The 21,613-nt window shown below is 36.0% G+C and overlaps 1 protein-coding gene across 12 annotated transcripts in view; it reads left to right on the top strand.

Moving 5' to 3' along the window:
• The window catches only part of ERC1 (ELKS/RAB6-interacting/CAST family member 1), a 550,857-nt gene that overhangs the window by 164,230 nt on the left and 365,014 nt on the right, over nucleotides 1-21,613 (top strand). For all 12 annotated transcript variants that reach the window (XM_078075442.1, XM_078075441.1, XM_078075446.1 and 9 more), the window contains 4 exons: nucleotides 4,401-4,538; nucleotides 6,257-6,397; nucleotides 7,374-7,514; nucleotides 18,306-18,499. In XM_078075442.1, coding sequence (XP_077931568.1) covers nucleotides 4,401-4,538; nucleotides 6,257-6,397; nucleotides 7,374-7,514; nucleotides 18,306-18,499 — 614 coding nt within the window. The remainder of the gene's footprint in view (nucleotides 1-4,400; nucleotides 4,539-6,256; nucleotides 6,398-7,373; nucleotides 7,515-18,305; nucleotides 18,500-21,613) is intronic.

Raw genomic sequence — 21,613 nt, 5'->3', positions numbered from 1 at the left:
TTTTGTTTTTTGGTTTTATTTTTTGCAGATAGCCCAAGCATATTTAAAGGAGTATTTTTCCACTTAACATGATTCCAAATCATTTTTATTGTTCACATTCAAGTTTGTGCACAACTGATCCAGTTTTTTTCTTGGATATTGTAGTAAAGCTTTTTGTAAATCATTTATTTTAGATCCTGTGGACAATTGAATTTAGTATAGAAATAGGAAACTATATTTTATAGAAATTGCATAATAAGTACTGAAATGCCATGATATGACACTATCTGGATGATCAGCTTTTACATTGTCAACATTAGTTAAGAGCATGATTTTGAATCACAACCATAGTGAGGATGTGTAACAGCAGCTCTCGGTAGGGCTCATGTTATCCATCATGTTGTTAGGTAAACTAAAAGACAAGTAGTTTTGTACACACTCCTCCTCCCACATACCACACACAGCATCTTTAGGGTTTATTCAGTGCTTACGTGGCCAGTTTGCACTTATCTGTGTTTTTTCAGGTCTTCCTTGCTGATGGCAACTTGCCCAAAAGAGGCAATTTTACTGTCTACTGTCCTTCATTTTGTCAGTTCTTTTCACTATGGAATGTTTATTCCTCCTCTTTAGAAGTGAATAGCCATCCTTTTCCTCCCCTCCAACTCAACAATCTGTTTAGACAGCTGGGTAATTGAAAAAGAAAGTAGCTTAGGGAGAACTTGTTAATGGGGATTTTACCAAGTTTAGCAGCTTCTGCACCTGAGTATATTATGAAAAGTTTTTGCCCGCAAAGAAGAATGGATTCCTTTAATAGTGTGACTACATATAAATTATATGAGTGGTATTGTCAGCAGTTTAACTTAATTTCTTTCTTAGATGCTGATGATGGGGGGGCGGCGGAAAGAAGGGTTTTATCCTTATGATGCGTGTAAGGGCTATTTGTATATTAGGTGGGCTCCTAAAACAAATCTGTTTTCTTGTATGTCAAACCTGGTTGGTTCTGTGAAATTTCATTTTAAAAAATGGCTCTTGTACTGTCCTTTCTTGACAAGAAAGTCTAATTGGCAGTGTGATTTTTATCTTTTATTTGCTTAATAAGGCTTATATGTTAGCAACTGGAATGACATGCATAGCTGGTTAAACATGTAAACACCAGGGCATTACATTCTCTGTATATGGAGTATTAGATTTTTGAGTGGCAAAATTCTCTTTAGTGGTTGTGAGTTTACCTAAGTATTGATCCATATGAGATTCTAATAGTGGTGTCTGATTAAAGGAAGACTAATGATTTTCATCTGTGATGGTCTTTTCTCTGACAGTAGCTTTTGAACTTTTAATGGCATTGAAAAGACTGGAGCCCATTTCAGGCATTTTAGTGGTTTACCTGTATGATTATTTCATTGTTAAAGAATAAAAATCTAAGCCTTACACAGTATTTATGGTATCTTATTCTAAATTTACCAGATCTTTTTGCAGAGCTTATTTGTTCTGCTTGTGGAATGCTTATTGACTCTAGAGAGAGACTTTTTCTCTTTCCCTGTAGAATGAGGCAGTTCCTAAATGAGCTTATATTAAATTGATTAATGCAGAAGTTATCTGAACATTGTATCTAGACTTGTTTTGTTTCAAGTTTTTATTAAATTCTGGCTAGTTAACATATAATGTAATATTTTCAGGAGTAGAATTTAGTAATTTATCATTTACATACAATGTGCAGTGCTCATCACAATAACTGCCCTCCTTAATACCCATCACACATTTAGCCCATCCCCCCCCACCTCTCCTCTGGTAACCATCAGTTTGTTTTTTATAGTTAAAAACTCTTTTATGGTTTGCCTTTCTCTCTTTCTTTTTTTCCTTTCCCCTATGACCATCTGTTTTATTTCTTAAATTTCACATATGAGTGAAATCATATGGTATTTGTCTTTCTCTGACTGACTGATTTCTCTTACATTCCGGCTCCATCCACATCATGGCAAATGGCAAAATTTCATTCTTTTTGATGGCTGAGTAATATTCCATTGAACATATATACCACATCTTCTTTATCCATTTATCAGATGATGGACATTTGGGCTCTTTCCATAATGTGGCTATTGTAGATAATGCTGCTATAAACATTGGGATGCATGTGCCCCTTCGAATCAGTGTTTTTGTATCCTTTGAGTAAATACCTACTAGTGCAATCGCTAGGTCATAGGGTCGTTCTATTTTTAATTTTTTTTTTAAATGTTTTATTTATTCATTCATGAGTGTCAGAGAGAGAGAGAGAGAGAGAGAGGCAGAGGCAGAGGCAGAGGGAGAAGCAGGCTCCCCGCCTAGCAGGGAGCCTGATGCGGGACTCGATCCCAGGACCCTGGGATCATGACCTGAGCCGAAGGCAGATGCTTAACCAACTGAGCCACCCAGGCGCCCCTATTTTTAACTTTTTGAGGAACCTCCATACTGTTCTCCAGAGTGACTGCACCAGTTTGCATTCCCACCAGTAGTGTTGAGAGGGTTCCCTTTCTCCGTATCCTCGCCAACATCTGTTGTTTCTTGTGTTGTTAATTTTAGCCATTCTGACAGGTGTAAGGTGGTTTCTCATTGTGGTTTTGATTTGTATTTCCTGATGATGAGTGATATTGAGCATCTTTTCATGTGTCTCTTAGCCAGTATCCAGGCTTCTTTTGTAGTTCCATTCTTGGCAGGAGTTTATGTGTACGCCTAAATACAGTTTCTAAAAGTCCAAGCTTATATATTATTCATTTACTGATTAATGAACTGATATTTATTATACACCTAGTGTGTGCCAGATATGAAGATAGAAAACTGGGGTAGAGGAACAGGATTCAGTCTCCTTATGGAGACATGTATCAAACAAAGAATTATAATATGGTCAGGGATTAGTGTTAAAATGTATATATAGATGGGATAAATAGAGATAAAGGTGGTAAACATATAGATAGATGAAAGAATGGAGAGAGTGTATGTATGTATGTATGTATATATAACACGTATATGTGTGATAGAGTACAAAGAGCATTTTATTCTCATAGAGATAAGAGCAAGGAAATCTTTTCAAAGGAGATAACATTTATGTTGCTTTTTGAAAGCCATGTGAAACATACCAGCTAGCTCTAGTATTAGCTCAAGAGGGGACTAATTTATATTCTCCTGCTTAATTTTTCTCTATAGAACTTATTACCATCTAACAACTGTGTTTATTTCATTCATTTATTGTCTGCTGTATTAGGATGTTATCTTTTTGAGGATAAGGATTTTTTTTGTCTGTTTTGATTATTTCTATATTCTCAACACCTAGAAGAGTTTCTGGCACATAGCAAGAGCTCAAGTATGTGTTGAATGAATGAATGAAGTTTGTGAGTTCTACAGTAATTGCCTTATTTTCTTTTAGTTTATTAAGACTATCTCTCTGCAATTCCTAAATATTTTTTTCTCAGTGTTTTTCATATATGTACTTTAATCTCCCATGATAACATGCTATCTCTATAATGTTTCTCAAACCCACCCCCTCTTTTCCATCTCTCTTAGCTTTTTAATCTTCAGTATCTCTTACCTGAATTGATAAACTCTAATTATTTTCCATGTCTCTATGCAAGTCCCCTTAAATTTTTTCTTCACAGCCATCAGAATTATCTATCTAAAATGCAGAACTGACCAGACTATTTCTTTGCTTAAAAATACCTAATGGTTGCCATCTGTCTAGAATAAAATTTGTGCTCTTTAGATTGCACATAGGGCCATCCATAGCTTGGATTCAGCTACATAATGGTGAGTTCTCTTACCATCTTATAACATAATAAAAATCGGTCTATTCATTTTTCTTTGTACAACTAGTGCCTGGTAATATAAAGAATTGAATAAATATTTCTTTGAGTAAATGAACGCATTACAGATGTGTATGAAGGAATGAATAACTACAATAAGGAATTTCATTGAAAATGCTTCATGTTTAGATAAAAGGTGATATAGAAATATATTTTAACACTAGCATTTAAGAACAATTTTTCTTTATACAGCTGATTTGTCTTTCTTACTGTCTTGTTCTAATCCTCAATTCACTGTGAAGTGATTTACAGGGTCATTATTGAAGTAATCCCATTTCTCATGTCTTCCCTATAATCCTCCCTCAATCCCATCTCTATATGTTGGCTCTTTTCTCTCTAGCTACTTCCCTTATTTTTTTAGAGATTTATGTATATGCATAAATGTCCATAGCTACATGTGTGTCTTTTCTGTGTTCTGCCTGTAAGTTCTGTCTTGAAAATTTTGCATGCAGTTCTGAAACCCTAGTATTAAATTATTTCTATGGAACATACACGCAGAGACAACCCTGGTCTACCTGTTTCCAACTTAAAATGATTTTTATTGTGACTATTTGTATTTCTCTTAATTTCGTTTTTTTTCCCCACACTTAGATTGAAAATCTTCAAGAGCAACTTAGAGATAAGGAGAAGCAAATGAGCAGCTTGAAAGAACGAGTCAAATCCTTGCAGGCTGACACTACCAACACCGACACAGCCTTGACAACTTTGGAGGAGGCCCTTGCAGAGAAAGTGAGTGACTGGTTTGGACTCTCCATAGACACGTTTGCTCTGCTTCCTCATTAATCTAAAATTTTCTCTAGTAATGAGACTTGGATATAAAAGAAGAAATCCCTTAGGGCAAAAGAGAAAAGAGCTTTCTGTACTGCTGCTGTCGTAGATAGTATAAAGGGATAGAAAATCCATTTTGTTTTTGTCAACTTAAGCATCTGTTGCTAGGCAAGATGGATTTCACACTAGACGGTAGTGGCTGAAAGTTTTCCCCCTCCCTTCCACTCTCTTCTCCTCCCCTCCCCTCCCCTCTTCGTTCATTGCTATATTTATTTTAGAGAGAGAGGTGGGTAGGGGCAGAGGGAGAGGGAGAGATAAACTCAAGCAGACTCCACACTGAGCTAAGAGCCTGATGTGGGACTTGATCTCACCACCCTGAGATCATGACCTGAGCCGGAACCAAGAGTCAGACACTTAACCACCTGTGCCACCCAGGTGCCCCCAGTGGCTGAAATTTCTAAAGACTAAGCCATACATTCCCATTTACTCTCTTCTGAAGAAAAAGCAAAGTTCTTTTTATTTATCTCATCAACTAGAATTTGGGGATGTGGGAATATCAGACATTGACCATTAGGAAGCAACATATAATTAGTTCTCCTTTACTGTACAATGTTGATACCTAATATAGTCTTGGATTATAGTTATTAATACAACATGTTGTTTTTCTAATCTTGGCCTTGCTACTTCATTTTTGTTTATGAGCAAACCTAATTTTTCAGGAATGGTTGACTAAATAAAGAAGTGGCCCAGCCAGTTAGGTGTTAATGTCTTGGAAGGAGGTTTAAGGAATCTTGGTGGGGCATTTTAATAGGGTTTTTAAAAAAGATTTTATTTATTTATTTGACAGAGAGCACAAGTAGGCAAAGAGGCAGGCAGAAGGAGAGGGAGAAGCAGGCTCCCTCAGCAGGGAGCCTGATGTGGGGCTCAATCCCAGGACCCTGGGATCATGACCTGAGCTGAAGGCAGCCGCTTAACCGACTGAGCCACCCAGGTGCCCCCTAATAAGATTTTTTTTTTTTTTTTTTAAAGGAATAGGGTCACTGTTCCTCAAGCCTCTTGGACTCATAATGCTTCAGGCTATGTGCCAAGGATCAAGGCTTGATCCCTGAATACAGTCAGAAATAATAACCAGAAATATACTTAAATTGCTTCAACTTTTAGACTTCCTGAGTATCTGTTGACAGAAGTTTTAATGGATTCTCTCTTTTCCCCCCACTTTTTTATGCTCTAAGCTCAACATATCATAATCTCCCAAATCTCTTCCTTTTTTGTATGTGAATTTTGAGTTGTTTCCATTGCCTTGTGGGCAACACATGAATTACATATAAAAAAGAAATATTTGTTACTTATCACCCTTAGGGCTGTATGTGTGTAAAGTTTTTGGATACTTGGGAGTTGAATAAAGGGGATTATTCCAAAAGAATACTTTAAGGACTTCTAATACTATTTGAGATTATAGGAAAAGAAACCTAGGGGAATCAAAAGAACAAAGCCACATCTTTATTATTGCAAGAGAGGTAGGAAGGATGAATTCCTTGAAAAGTAGATTATTAACAACTTATCACTGTCTTTTGAATGGAGCAAGAAAGTGTGAAATTTATCAGCTAAAAGCTGAATTAGAGTCACATGATAGAAGTATGAAAGGAATTTTCTTACGTATTGACGTGTTCTCTCATCAGGAGCGGACAATTGAACGCTTAAAGGAGCAGCGGGACAGAGATGAACGAGAGAAGCAAGAGGAGATTGATAACTACAAAAAAGATCTTAAAGACTTGAAAGAAAAAGTCAGCTTATTGCAAGGCGACCTCTCAGAAAAAGAGGTTAAGATCACCAAAATAGAATGATTTGGTTTGCTTAGTGCATTGTATGTATATGTTGTTGGTGTTTACATAATGCATATAAAACTGTATTTGCTGGAAGATTTTCTTAATATTCTTATAGCAGGCCTTTTCAGAAGATGTTAAGGGGTATTTTGGGAAGCTTTGCAGAGACATAATGGATATTGGATCATTCATTTCCCAAGTTTAGCTTTTTCAATATGTTACGAGTTGGTTTCTTACTTGTTAATAACATTTTTATAGATCCTAAAATAACTGAAGCAGTTACACATGGAAAAATACTGTGCTAATGGTAAGAAAGGTGATAGATAAAAGAATATGCAGATGGAGGGCTGCTTATTTACAATATGTCTTAAGGTGCATCTCAGTATTGGCAGAGAAATCTTAAGTGATTGCTGACCATTTAGGTGACTTAGTATATTTTGGTCTTGCTTTTGGAAGATCCTGTTAATGTGACACAAATAGTAAAAATACTGCCTTGTGATCATGTAATAATGCCTGAGCTTTAGGGACACTCTCCGATTTTCTTTCTAGTATCTTTAAGGCAATTTATGGAAATTTAAGTTTCTGGTGAAACTTTCCTTCTAAAAGGGAAAAGTATTTTATATTTACGTCAGTGTAGCTACTACAGTAACTAGTAGTGAGTACTACTGCTAGTGACTAGTTTCATTCATGAAGCTTGATCCACTTCCGTTTATTTTATGGGAATGGATATGTATTGATAGAACTCTTTAAGTCACAATTCAGTTGATATTTCTTGGGAATTCAACTTACTTTAGTTAGGACTTGAAAGCTGAAGCTGACATTGTTTTATATTTCATGAATGTTCTTGAAATGGAATTGTCAGTATATAGTAATAAATAGAAACTACAAGCCACCAAGATAATAAATTTTAAAATTTACATTTTTATTTTGTTTGTATTTAGTATTTATTCTAGATGTGTGTTGCTTCTTTCAGGCTTCACTCTTGGATCTGAAAGAGCATGCTTCTTCCCTGGCTTCCTCAGGACTGAAAAAGGACTCACGGCTTAAGTCACTGGAGATTGCTTTGGAACAGAAGAAGGAGGAGTGTCTGAAGATGGAATCACAATTGAAAAAGGTTAAAGAAAATTTTTCCACTTTTCTTACTTTGCTTTAAATAAGAACATAGTAGAGAGCTCTGCAGTGTTCAATGTGTAATAAATTACCAATGATGTAAAAATCCCCCACAGTTCAAAATATCATTTATACCTTCATCAGTTCTCTTAATGGTCTTGTCCTCTTTTATTTTACTACTGAGCATCCTCAAACTCTTAGAAAATTGACAGTTTAGAGAAAGATTAAAAAATGCAGCTCCTTTATGGACAAAGTATAAGACCACAATGTAAAAATCTTCATTTTCTGATATATTCCTTCCATTAGCATTGAGCTTCCTAGAAGGAGATAATCTAGCAATGATAGTCACCCATACTGGCGAGTATTAGGATGTGGTACAGATATTTATTTTCCATTTCTTTGATTTATTTCCCTCTAAGATGTATATGGCAGTTTGTAGTTTTCAGAACACTTTCATATTTCTAATCTCTGAGCTACCAACTCTGTGAGAATTGGAGCTATGACTTTTGAGCAATTACGTTAACTGAGGCCAGTTGATATTGATGACTAATAAGAAAGGGTGCAGCCTAGTCTCAACACTTTAAGTCTTGTTCTCTTTCCATATATTGGGTGTATTCAACATGATACCCTTATAGTGAATCCCCATGTAGGGTATGTCAAAAGTAAAGTCATGTTTTTAGGCTAAAGAAAGAAAGAAAATCTAGGATCTTAAAGTTATTGTGAATAAATAGGAGAATTCTGTTTATGAGATTACGGATTCTGATTATGACCAATTCACATTTTAGCTGGCTTTTTTCCCTCACTGAAAAGGTGGAGGCAGTTTTCTATATAAAACCTGAATATCGAAGATGAAGCTGCTTATGTGTATTTAGGGTTATAAAACAGAGCGGTAACTATCAAGAGTAATATTATTCATTCATATTCCAAACTCCCCTGTTTGTGACAATCCCACATTTTCTTTCTGTTTGTTTATTTTTAACCTCTTTGTTACCATAGTCTCTTATATCTTGGACTTTATGTTTAGATTTATGAGAAAAAATAAAGTTATCTTTGGATGGAGGAGGTTGATGGCTTCCCCCTACTTTGGTTTATTACCTGTTTTACTAATGGCCAGTTTTCTTTTCATATTTTCCCTTGTTTCATTCTGGATGATTGTGTCTTTCATTTTAATTGATATTTTCCTATTATACTCCTTCCACAATGCCCAGCTCCAACAAGGAGGTTGATACTGTAGTTTTCTGTATGTTTCATTTGTTTTTTTGCTTTTTCTCCCCTCTTTTAATTGAGCATTTTATATAATTCCATTTTCTTGTTCCTTTTAGCATATCAGTTATATTTCTTAAATTTTTTCAAGTGATTACCCTAAAGTTTGCCGTATACATTTTTGACTTAACCCCCAACTTTACTGAGATATAATTAACAAATAAAAATTGTATATATTTAAGGCGTACAACATGATGATTTGTGTATACATTGTGAAATGATTACCACAAACTAGTTAACACATTCATTACCGCACATAATACTATTTTATTTTTTTGTGGTGAGAGCACTTTTTAATACTCTTAGCAAATTTCGAGTATACAATACAGCATTATTAAGTATGGTCACCATCCTGTACATTAGATTCCCAGAGCTTATTGATCTTACAACTGAAAATTTATACCCTTCTTTGATCACCTTCTCCTCATTTTTCCATCCTCCAGCCTCTGACAACCACCATTCTATTTTGCTTCAATGAGTTCAGCTTTTTTAGATTCTACATATAAATGAGATCATACAGTATTTGTCTTTCTGTGTCTAGCTTAATTTTACTTAGCATAATGTCCTCCATGTTCATCCATGTAGTCACAAATGACAAGACTTACTTTCTTTTTATGATTAAATAGTATTTGAGTATACACACACACATCGTATTTCCTTTATCCATTCATCTATTGATGGACACTTAGAGTCTTTCAGTATCTTGGCTCTTGTGAGTAATGCTGCAATGAACATGAGAGTGCAGATACCTCTTTGAGATACTGATTTCATTTCTTTTGGATATATATCCAGGAGTGGAATTGCTGGATCATATACTAGCTCCATTTAAGAATTTCTGAGGAAGCTTCGTACTGTTTTCCATAATGGCTGTATGAATTTGCATTCACACCAACAGGGTACAAGGGTTCCTTTTTCTTCATACTCTTGCCAACTCTTATTTCTAGTCTTTTTGATGATAGCCGTTCTAACAGATGTTAGTTGTTATCTCACTGTGGTTTTGATTTGCATTTCCTTGATGGTTAGTGATGTTGAGCTACTTTTCATGTACCTGTTGGCCATTGGTCTGTCTTCTTTGGAAGAATATCTGTTCAGGTCCTTCACCCGTTTTAATGGGATTATTTGTGTTTGTGCTATTAAGTTGTATGAGTTCCTTATATATTTTGAATATTAACCCCTTGTCAGCTATAAGGTTTACAAATATTTTCTCCCATTCCGTAGGTTGCCTTTTCATTTTGTTGATAGTTTTCTTTGCTGTATAGAAGCTGTTTAGTTTGATGCAGTCCACCTGTTTTTGCTTTTGTTGCCTGTGCTTTTGGTGTCATATCAAAAAATCAGGCAGTAAGACATTTTTAATCTAAATTCACTTTCAAAAAAATGTTATCCCACTTTATGTGTCATGCAGGTACATACAACAGAATACTCCCAATTCCTTCCTCCCTTCCCTGATGACATTGTTATCATTCATTTATCCATATATGATAATCACCTAATACATTACTATTATTACTTTAAAGCATTACCTTTTAGATGAAGAATAAGAATAATAGAAGATGTAGTTTTAGCTTTATTCCTTCTCCAGTTCTCTTTCTTTATGTATATGTGAGTTTCTGACCTATATAATTTTCTTCTGCCTGAGAACTTTTTTTTTCTTTTTGAGAGAGAGAACATGAGTGTGGCGGGGGAGGGGCAGAGGGAGAGAGAGAATCTTTAGCAGGCTCCACTCCCAATGTGTGGCTCCATCTCACGACCTTGAGATCATGACCTGACCTGAAATCAAGAGTCGGACACTTAACCGACTGAGCCACCCAGGTGCCCCCTGAAGAACTTCTTTTAATATATTTTTGCACAGTAGGTCTCCTGGCTATGAATTTCTCAGTTTGTATTAGTTTAAGAAAGTCTCTATTTCTCGTTCACTTTTGAGAGATAATAACTCTGGATATGGGTTTCTAGATTGGTGGGGTTTTTTTCTCTGTAACACTTTAAAGGTTTCACTCTGATATCTTTTTATGTGATTTCTGATGAGAAGTCAACTGTAGTTCTTAACATTCTTGTTCTATAGGTAAGGTGTTTTTTCCCCCTCTGACTTCTTTTAAGCTTTTTTCTTTGTCTTTCATTTTCTACAATTTTAATATGATGTGCCTGTGTATAGGTGTTTAGAATTTATATTACCTGGTGTTCTGAGCTTCCTGATTTGGTGTGCATCCTTAACTTTGGAAAATTATCAGCCATTATTACTTATAATATTTCTTCTCGTTTCTTTTCCTTTTCGTATTCCAGTTTATGTATATGTTGCACCTTTTGAAATTGCTCCATAGTTCCTGAATGTTCTGTACTATTCTTTTTATTACTGTTTTTTTCTCTTTTCATTTTATTTTGGGAAGTTTCTTTTTTTTTTTTTTTAAAGATTTTATTTATTTGAGAGAGAGCACAAGCAGAGGGGGAAGGGGCAGAGGCAGAGGGAGAGGGAGAAGCAGACTCCCTGCCGAGCAGGATGCCCAGTGTGGGGCTCAATCCCAGAACCTTGAGATCATGACCTGAGCTGAAGGCAGACACTCAACTGACTGACCACTCAGGTCGTCATTTTCGGAAGTTTCTATTGACCTGTCTTTAAGCTTACTGATTCTTTCTTCAACCATATCTGGTCTACTAATTAGTCCATCAAAGGCGTTAGTTTTTCTTATGTGTTTTTTATACCTAGAATTTCCTTTTGATTCTTTCTTAGAGTGTCCATCTCTCTGATTATATTACCCATCTTTTCTTGGATATTGCCTACTTTTCCCATTAGAGACCTTAACTGTTAATCAGTTATTTTAAATTCCCTGTCTGATTAATTCCAGCATCAATGTAAAATATCTGAGTCTGATTCTGATGCTTGCTCTTTGTCTTCAGACTATGTCTTTTCTTGCCTTTTAGCATACTTGTAATTTTTTTGTTGAAAGCCAGATATGTTGTATCAGATAGTGGGTAAATAGGCATATGTGTAAGGTTTTAGTCTGGCTAGAAGTTGAGCTGTATTTAATGTTTGCTGTGGCTGTAGGTGCCAGAGGCTTCAAATTCTTCTAGTATTCTCATCTCTGTTGACTTTGGGTTTCTCTCTTCAGAGACAGTCTGCATCTTGTAGCTCTTTCAGCTGTTATCCTTTGTTATTATACTGGAACCCTGTTGGTGTGATGGTAAGGTGAGAGGGAAGATAAACTTTCTATAGTCTAATGATTAAGTCTTGGTCTTTTATGAGCCTGTGTCCCTGGCTGTGACCTTCACAAAGGTTTTCCCCCTTAGCTAGAGGGGGCTAGAATGGGAGAAATGCCCATCTGCCAGGTGGGATAAAACTCTGTTAAAATCTTTACTCCTGGAGAGTCTGCCTTTGGGTAGAGTACAGTTTGGGCATATTTCACAATTATTGCCCCCCATACCCTTACCAGAACCACAAAGGGATTTTTGTCAGTTCTTCACTGTGAGAACCTGGTGGGGTTCCTGGATGTAAAGTTCATTAAAATAAGATGAGTTTGCCCTAAAACTGCAGCTTCTAGGACTTTTTCACTGTCATGCTCATCCACACTCAGCCTCTAGTAATTCCTCAAAGTCACCATTGAAGTGTGTCTACCAACAGCTTTGCTCCAGGTGGGTAGATCTCAACTATGACTCTCTGCATTTGCCTGTGTCTCTTGATTTTGGAGTTGTAGTTTGCCCCTTGACCTCAGTTCTCTGATAGGTCCAAGAAAAGTAATTGATTTTCAGTTTTTTAACTTTTTCTTGTTTTAAGAATGGTAGTGATGACTTCCAGACTTTTTACATGTTGGGGCTGAAGTTACAACAGTTTTCCATATGGGACAGACCTATGCATTCTTGTTTTGTGAAGATACATATGTGAATTTTGCTATTTAGAATAACATCTAAAACCTAAAATAAAAATACAGTTATTGCTAACATGTTTGGGAATCAGCTTTAGTTTTATTAATTAACACATTAAATATTTATGGAATTAATAGGTTGCCTATCCCAAGGAATTTGAGAGTATATCACAGAAGTCTGAATTAACAATATACATGGCTATTTATTTATTTATTTATTTCAGAGGGTGGGGGTGTGCGTGCATGAGGGGGGAGGGGTGGAGGGAGAGGGAGATAAGCAGATTCCCCGCTGAGTGGGGAGCCTGATACGGAGCTCGACCCAGGGCCCTGACATCACGACCTGAGCTGAAATCAAGAGTTGGAGGCTCAAGTGACTGAGCCACCCAGGCACCCCCAATATACATGTTTTATATAGCTTTTTAAGTTCTACTAGATGTCAAATGAACTTTTTTTTATATTATCAAAATGTTTCTAAACTCATTAATTTATATTGGAAACTACCTCTCAAGAAAGAAGAGAAAAACCTTTGACTTTAAAATATGTCTTAGAATAAATGAGAGTGTATTTCCTAATGTAAGATTGAGATAAGAATTAAGCAATAAGATGTAATAAGACTCAGAACAATTGTTAAATATTGTGCTTCAGATTTTATCTCATTCTAGTAGATAAATACTTCCCTAGCACTATTACATTTTAAAAGCAGGGCAGTGAAATAGAGAAAGACAAATACCATATGATCTCACTTATATGTGGAATGTAAAAACAAAAATAACTTGAACCCATAGATATAGAGAACAGATTGGTGGTTGCCAGGAGGGTGCAGGGGGAGTGGTGGCATGTGGGTGAAATGGGTGAAGCGGGTCAGAAGGTAAAAACTTCCAGTTATAAAATAAATAAGTCCTGGGATATAATGTACAGCATGGTGATTATAGTTAATAATACTTTATGTATATTTGAAATTTGCTAAGAGAGTAGATCTTAAAAGTTCTCATCACAAGAAGGAAATTATTTGTAACTTTGTAGTAATAGATGTTAATTAGATATATTGTGGCGATCGTTTCACAGTATACTATACATATGTCAAATCATTATGGTGTACACCTGTAACTAATGTAATGTTATATGTCAATTCTATCTAAAAAAAAAATAGAGCCAAATATCGTCAGATGATTTTTCGGTTTTTTTATTTGCTATAATTTTAATTCTTTTTAAAGATTTTATTTATTTGTCAGAGAGAGAGAGAGCGAGCACAAGCAGGGGGAGCGGCAGGCAGAGGGAGAAGCAAATTTCCCACTGAGCAGGGAGCCCGATGTGGGGCATGATCCCAGGACCCCAGGATCAATGACCTTAGCCGAAGGCAGACGCTTAACTGACTGAGCCACCCAGGCGTCCCTACAATTTTAATTCTTTAGGAGTTTATTAGGCCTAGGATTTTGTTGTCTTTGTTTTCTACATTAGCATTTTGTTTTGTTTTGTTTTGTTTTATAGCTTATTTGTAGGTTTATTTTTGTTTATTTTTTTATATAGATACGATTTATTTTATTTTTTGTTTGTGGGAACTTTTAAAATTTACTCTCTCAACAATTTTCTAATAAAACAGTATTGTTAACCATAGTCACCATGCTGTGTAGTACATCCTGAGAACTTTACTATCTTATAATTGGAAGTTTGTACTCTTTGACCACTTTCACCCATTTCACACACTCCTCTTCCTTCCCCTGGTAACCAGCCATCTGTTCTCTGTTTGTCTGAGTTCAGTTGTTTAGATTCCACATATAAGCAAGATCATGTAATATTTCTCTTTCTCTGTGACATACTTCATTTTGCATAATGCCCTCAAGCTCCATCCATGTTGTTACAAATGGAAGGAATTCCTTCTTTTTTTTAATGGGTAAATAGTATTCCATTCTGTATATGTACCATGGCTGCTTTATCCATTCATCCATCAGTGGACACTTAGGTTGATTCCTGTCTTGACTACTATAAATAATGCTGCAATGAATATGGGGGTATGGATAATCTTTTCGAGATAGTGATTTTGTTTCCTTTGGATATATACCCTGAAGCAGAATTCCTGGATCATATGGTAGTTCTGTTTTTAACTTTTTGAGGAAGCTTCATACTGTTTCCATAGTGACTGTATCGAATTGCATTCCCACCAACAGTGTATAAGAGTTCTCTTTTCTGTACATCCCCACTATACTTATTTCTCTTTTTTTTCTTCTCAAACTATTCCAAAAAACAGAGAAGGAAGGAAAACTTCCAAATTCATTCTGTGAGGCCAACATTACCCTGATTACCAAAACCAGATAAAGACTCCACTAAAAAAGAGAACTACAGGCCAGTATCCCTGATGAATATGGATGCAGAAATTCTTAATAAAATACTAGCAAACCAAACACAACAATACATTAAAAAAAGTCATTCACCACAGTCAAGTAGCATTTATTCCTGGTTTGCAGGGGTGGTTCAATATTCACAAATCAATCAATGTGATACACCACAATAATAAAAGAAAAGAACCATATGATCATTTCAGTAGATGGAGAAAAAGCATTTGACAAAGTATAACATCCATTCATGATAAAAACCCTCAACAAAGTAGGTCTAAAGGGAACATAGCTCAACAAAATAAAGGCATATACAAAAAACCCACAGCTAATGTCATCCTCAGTGCCTCTATGGTCAGGAACAAGACAGGGATGTCTACTCTCACTACAGTTATTTAACATAGTATGGGAAGTCCTAGCCACAGCAATCAGACAACAAAAAGAAATAAAAGGCATCTGAATTGGTAAGGAAGAAGTCAAACTTTCACTATTTGCAGATCACGTGATAGTTTATAAACATAGAAAACCTGAAAGACTCCATGAAGAAACTGCTAGAACTGATCAATGAATTCAGTAAAGTCACAAGGATACAAAATAATGTTGAGAAATCTGTTGTATTTCTATATACCAATAATGAACAACAGAAAGAGAAATTAAGGAGTCAATCCCATTTACATTTGTACCAAAAACAAGTAAGATCCCTAGGAATGAACCTAACCAAAGAGGTGAAAGACTTGTACTCTGAGAATTATAAAACACTGATGAAAGAAATTGTAGATGACACAAAGAAATGGAAAGACATTCCATGCTTATGGATTGGAAGAACAAATATTGTTAGAATGTCTGTATTACCCAAAGCAATCTACACATTTAATGCAATGCCTATCAAAATACCACCAGCAGGGTTGCCTGGGTGGCTCAGTCGGTTAAGCATCCGCCTTCAGCTCAGGTCCTGGTATTGAGCCCTACATCGGGCCCTCTGCTCAGCAGGGAGCCTGCTTCTCCCTCTCCCTCTGCCCCCCGACCCCTTGTGCGTGCTCTCTCTCTCTCTCAAATAAAGAAATAAAATATTTAAAAAAAATACCACTAGCATTTTTCCACAGAGTTAGAACAAACAGTCCTAAAATTTGTATGGAACTACGGAAGACCCTGAATAGCCAAAGCAATCTTGAAAAAGAAAAGCAAAGCTGGAGGCATCACAATTCTGGACTTCAAGTTATATTAAAAAGCTGTAGTGATCAAGACAGTACAGTACTAACACAAAAATAGAACAGAGTGGAAATGGAACAGAAACACTTCTAGCTTAGGAATTTATGCCCTGTAGGTGAATTTCCATATTTTATGTCTTCCGCATGAGATAATGACCTCAGAATTATTAAGGAAAGCATTGAAATTCACTTCTGAATTATGAGAACTGTAAAAAGTGCTAAATTCTTTTTTTTTCCCTCTGGGAAGAAATATCTCTTTCTGGAGAATTTTTTTTTATCACAAGTTTTTAAAAATTATATTTTTGATCTTTTACTCTCTTTCTCTTGCTTGTTCTTTTCTTATACCATTTCCTTCTACCTTTTTTTCTTCTTTTCTTACTGACTTTTCTCCCTTTAGGATCCTGAAATAGTATTAAGCCACCCATTCCGACCAATAAGTGTTGTGACAGAGTAGTGCCATAAAGCCCTGGTTGATGTTTTTTCTGTATTTTTCATGAGTGGTTTTTTACTACTCTGTAGAAAATGAATGCACTTGACCTTCTCTCTCCCTTCCTCAAGTAGGAACTCTAGACTTAAAAAATGACTCCTTTCTAAAGTATATTGGGATGAATACAAAGTAGAAAAGTTTCTGTAAGATCAGAATTTCCCTCCAGGCATTGGGAAGTGTTTGCATTTCTGCTGCTTTTGCCTTGTTTTATTCTTAATGAGTTAATTCATTCAGGGCTGCCTCTCTTTCTTCTTGATTTTACTTTGTTGTGGCTTTTAACCACACCAGTTTAGATTAGAATTTTGCTAACACATTAAAATACATGTCTGCCAGTGGAATCTTTTTTAAAGGCCACTGTTAGTAACTGGATTTTCCTAACTGATTAAACCTGAAACAAAAGATGTTGGTAAAGGTCTTGATCTTAGAAGTACAGCTTTTGCTTTGACAAAGCATTTAGCCCAATTTATGGGGACATTTCTCTTTTACTCAAGGTATTTGCATCAGAGCTTTCCGAAGTATTTCCTAATAATATATATTTACCCCTTTAATATTTTTTCAAACCATTTTAAAGAACTAATTATGTTTTCTTGTCTATTAAATAAGGGAAAATAAAACATCTTCACCTCTACCTTCTCTTTAAATACATTATACATGCATGGCTTTAGAGATTCGGGAGAAAAATTAAAGACTTGATAATTAGTTTTTAATTATTGAAATTGCTTTGCATTCCAAAATGCATTGAAGGTACTAGTTATATTTGCAACAGGATTCTGAAAATTTTTCTTGGTTCTACATGGGACTGTTGATTTCTGACTTCGTTTGTTCCATGTTATCTTGTAAAATCCTGAATCCTATCTTAGGAGGATACCTGTGTGTGGATAGCCATTTTCTTAACCTAACTTCATTTTTTTTTAAAAGTTGCATTTATTAGAGAAAGATTGAGAGAGTGTGGGGGGAGGGGCAGAGGGAGAGGGAGAGAATCTTAAGCAGACTCCATGCTGAGCACGGAGCCAAATGTGGGGCTCGATCTCATGACCCTGGGATCATGACCTGAGCCGAAACCAAGGATCAGACGCTTAACCAACTGAGCCACCCAGGTGCCCTGTAACCTAACTTCAGTTTTATGGCATCACATTTGTAGTATAGATTGTGTATGCTCCAGGCCATGTGATTCATACATGTTGGTAAAGCAGTATATAGGAAAAGGGAAGGGAAGTAAGGGTCAAGTGGGAATTAGATCTCAGCATTGGCATTGGTTATAGTAACATCAGCAGTGAATCTTTAGTGATGCCTTTTTGAGAGAGATTGGAGAGATTATCTTGGAGAGATCAATAGTAGTCTAATGGCTTGTTTGTATATCTCACTTACACTCAGAAAAACATGTCTTGTCATATGATTTTTGACCTAATATTCAGATATGTACTGTAGTACATCTAAACACAAATCCATTTGAAATCCATGACAATTATTTCTCAATTTATTACTACTATTTTGTCTATGTACTATTTAAGCAGAGAAAAGCTTCATAAATTGAAGACCCGCTATTAGATATTTGATAATGCTCTATTTAAATTGAAATATAGATGGTCCTTTGGGACATGGTTTGCCCACTGCCACTATATATGTCTGATAGAATTTGAACACTTTTCTTTGTAGGCACATGAGGCAACATTGGAAGCCAGAGCCAGTCCAGAGATGAGTGACCGAATACAGCAATTGGAGAGAGAGATTGCCAGGTTCAAAGATGAATCTAGCAAGGCCCAGGCAGAAGTTGACCGCCTCTTGGAAATCTTGAAGGAAGTGGAAAATGAGAAGAATGACAAAGATAAGAAGATCGCAGAGTTGGAAAGGTAAGGATAGGAAAGCTGAATGGTGGACTTACTTTGTTAGAAAGGTTTAAAGTATGGTTTTAAAACTGTATACTTTGGGGGGCATACTTGTTCAGTATATCTGCCTCTCGGAATTTAGGTTCTTGAGTGTTTGTATTATTTTTTTTAATCTACTTTTTATTCTAAGTCATTGTAAATTCATTGTTGCAACATCTGAAAGGCAACATCAAATGGAGATATATTAGGAAGCTGTAGACACCAGCATCATTGATTGGAAAGTGAGAAAGTATTCATCAATGGAGAAATTAAACTTTTCTACTAGCTGATCATGAGGGTACAAATAGCTACTTGCTTTTTAATTACTTTATTATCTACAGAGCAAATGAACCTCAAGTTCAAGGAGGTAATATTTTTTTGGCTTAGACCTTTTTTATTGAGCCCAATGCTCATTTCGGCTATGAATTTTTAGACTTTATGCAATTTGTATTGTGGAGAAGCAGGCTGTTACATCAGTGCATAGGTCAAATTTAGAAGAAGCAACATTTTGAGGATAATTTAAGAGACTCGGATATGATTTTTATGGATCTTTGACTTTGAATTCTTCAAAATGAGCTGTGTTTACAGGTCTAGCCCGACAGCTCTCTTGGAGTTTTCTGTCTTTTCTTTTTTTTTTTTTTTTGTAATTAGACTGTTTTATACTAAAGATTAAGTGTATGTCTTTCTTTTTTTTTTTAAAGATTTTATTTATTTATTTGACAGAGAGAGACAGAGTGAGAGAGGGAACACAAGCAGGGGGAGGGGAGAGGGAGAAGCAGGCTTCCCGCAGAGCAGGGAGCCCGATGCGGGGCTCGATCCCAGGACCCTGGGATCATGACCTGAGCCAAAGGCAGACGCTTAAGGACTCAGCCACCCAGGCGCCCCGTAGAGATTAAGTGTATGTCTTTCGACCTCTTCTTTTACAGCATGTATTTAACATAAATTTACAAGTACATTGAAGTAGTTCTTCTAGTAGAACTTCATTCATTACCCATATTCTTCTAAATAGAAACAACAGTGACAGAATGAAGTCATTAACCTGTGTGGCTCCTTGGAGCTGATTCTTAGGAATATTTTATTTTCATGTTCTTGAAGATTGGGAAATATGAAACGACTTTCATAAGTTGTTTACTAAGTTTAAAATTTTTGGGTGACTGGAGACTTGATATTCCCCCACCCATAGAATTTTGATTTTCAAGAAACTAAAACAATAAAGTCTAACCCTCACAATTTTTCTTCACTATACTGATTGCATACTCATGAGATTCTTCTTACTTTGATATTAACTCTATTCATATTTTCTGGTTCTGGATAAGACGAATGGATAGAATTCTTTGGATTAGAATTAAAAATTCCCGGTCTCCAGATGAGATTATTTTATTTTTATATGCCCTTTTTCATGTTTGCATTAAGTTTGTCCCCCAGCACACACACACACACACACACTTACATACTCACATGAACACATGCCTCTCTGCTTTTGTGTTGGCCTTTTGTGTATGACCTTGCTGCATAGGTTTTAAAATATAATACTTTTGATGGATTAGTGACTTCCCACTAAATATTTTGATATTTCAGAAGAAAAACTCCTGATCAAGTTTTATATTTCAGTTTGTTTTCTTGTATTAGAAATCTACATTGAAATTATTGCTTGTTATTCCAGGCTCCTTGCTTGAAAAACTTTTTGATTCATTTTTGGACCTAATACTGATTTTTGGAGTTGGGTGTGACTTGGAAGATAGTAAGAAATAGAATTAAATTTATATTTGATACCCAAAGCACAACAAATTGCTTTTATTAACCACTATATTTCTCACATTTGGAGAAAGTTGTAAATTATCTACTCTTCCACAGAATATAACTTAAAAGGTTAAAAAGCACCACACAGTTTTAGCCTCTAGCCAGGTACCATTGTAATTTTGTTTTAGGATTTGACACAAAGTTTCTTGGCTATCAAAAAAAAGTTTTTAGAACTCAGTTTTTGCTACTGGCTTTATAATTTGTTGCCCAGCTATATAGTTTAAGATATGAATAATAGAGACAGTTAGGATTATATTATGCCTTTTGTTCCCATATTTAGTACTGAGGTGCATGTGTGTGGCTGCTGTGTTTCTTACTAACCATTTGCTTCTTGTGTTGCCATTCCACTATTTCCTATGTGTGGGTGTCTGTCTCCCCATAATTTATCATTTGAATTTCTTTACCTTTCTTTTGATTTGTCTTATCATGGTCCTAATCCATTGGTCTCTCTGTGTCTCTGTGTGTGTCCCCTCTTGGCCATGCTGTTTCTCAGAAAGCCAGTCTCCCACAGTTTGTACCTTCCACGCCAGGTTTCTGTCCCTGCACCGTCAGGGGGGTTTGTTTGGGCCTTCCTGGGAAAGTGAGTGTTATGTAAGGCTACAGTTCTGTACTAGACTGAATTGCTCCTGCCGCTCCTGCTACTGCTGAGGCTTGCTGGGAATTTTGCTTGATCAGAATTAAAGAACAGCCGGTATGTGTCAAGTTGAACTGTACCCCTTGGGTACTTTGTTTTGTGGAAAAAGTACGTGTTCTCTCTGGTACGATTCTGATATTGTTGATTATGATTGTCTTCGTCTTTGTTTCTGGCCAGTCTTGTATGTGGTTGTTCTAATGCTGGAATGCCCTTTAAGTAGTGTCCCCTTACTAGTGTGACGGTAGCACCACACCATAACTCGGGATGTAGACTTCATCTCCAAGGGTGTTCAGCAGCCTTCTAAATGCAGAAAAAAAAGAAAAAAAAAGTAGACTGTTATGATCATTGAACTAGAGAAAATTCTTTGTAACCTTTGCACATTTCCTAGTGCTTCTTACATACGGATCTCCAATGTTAAAAGGTTTAGATTAAAGAATTCATAAAGAATTCCCAGACCTGTTCTTTGTGATCTAGATAAAAATGAATAGTCCCTTACATTGCCCTTGTAGAACAATAGTAGCTCCTGTTAGAAGATGATTCAGTGTTGTAGCACTGACTTACTGCAGTTTTTTTTTAAGATTTTATTTATTTATTTGACACAGAGAGATAGCGAGAGCAGGAACACAAGCAGGGGGAGTGGGGGAGGGAGAAGCAGGCTTCCCGCT

Source organism: Halichoerus grypus, chromosome 6, assembly GCF_964656455.1.
Source record: "Halichoerus grypus chromosome 6, mHalGry1.hap1.1, whole genome shotgun sequence".
Lineage (NCBI taxonomy): Eukaryota > Metazoa > Chordata > Mammalia > Carnivora > Phocidae > Halichoerus > Halichoerus grypus.
This window is presented reverse-complemented; position numbering and strand designations above follow the sequence as displayed.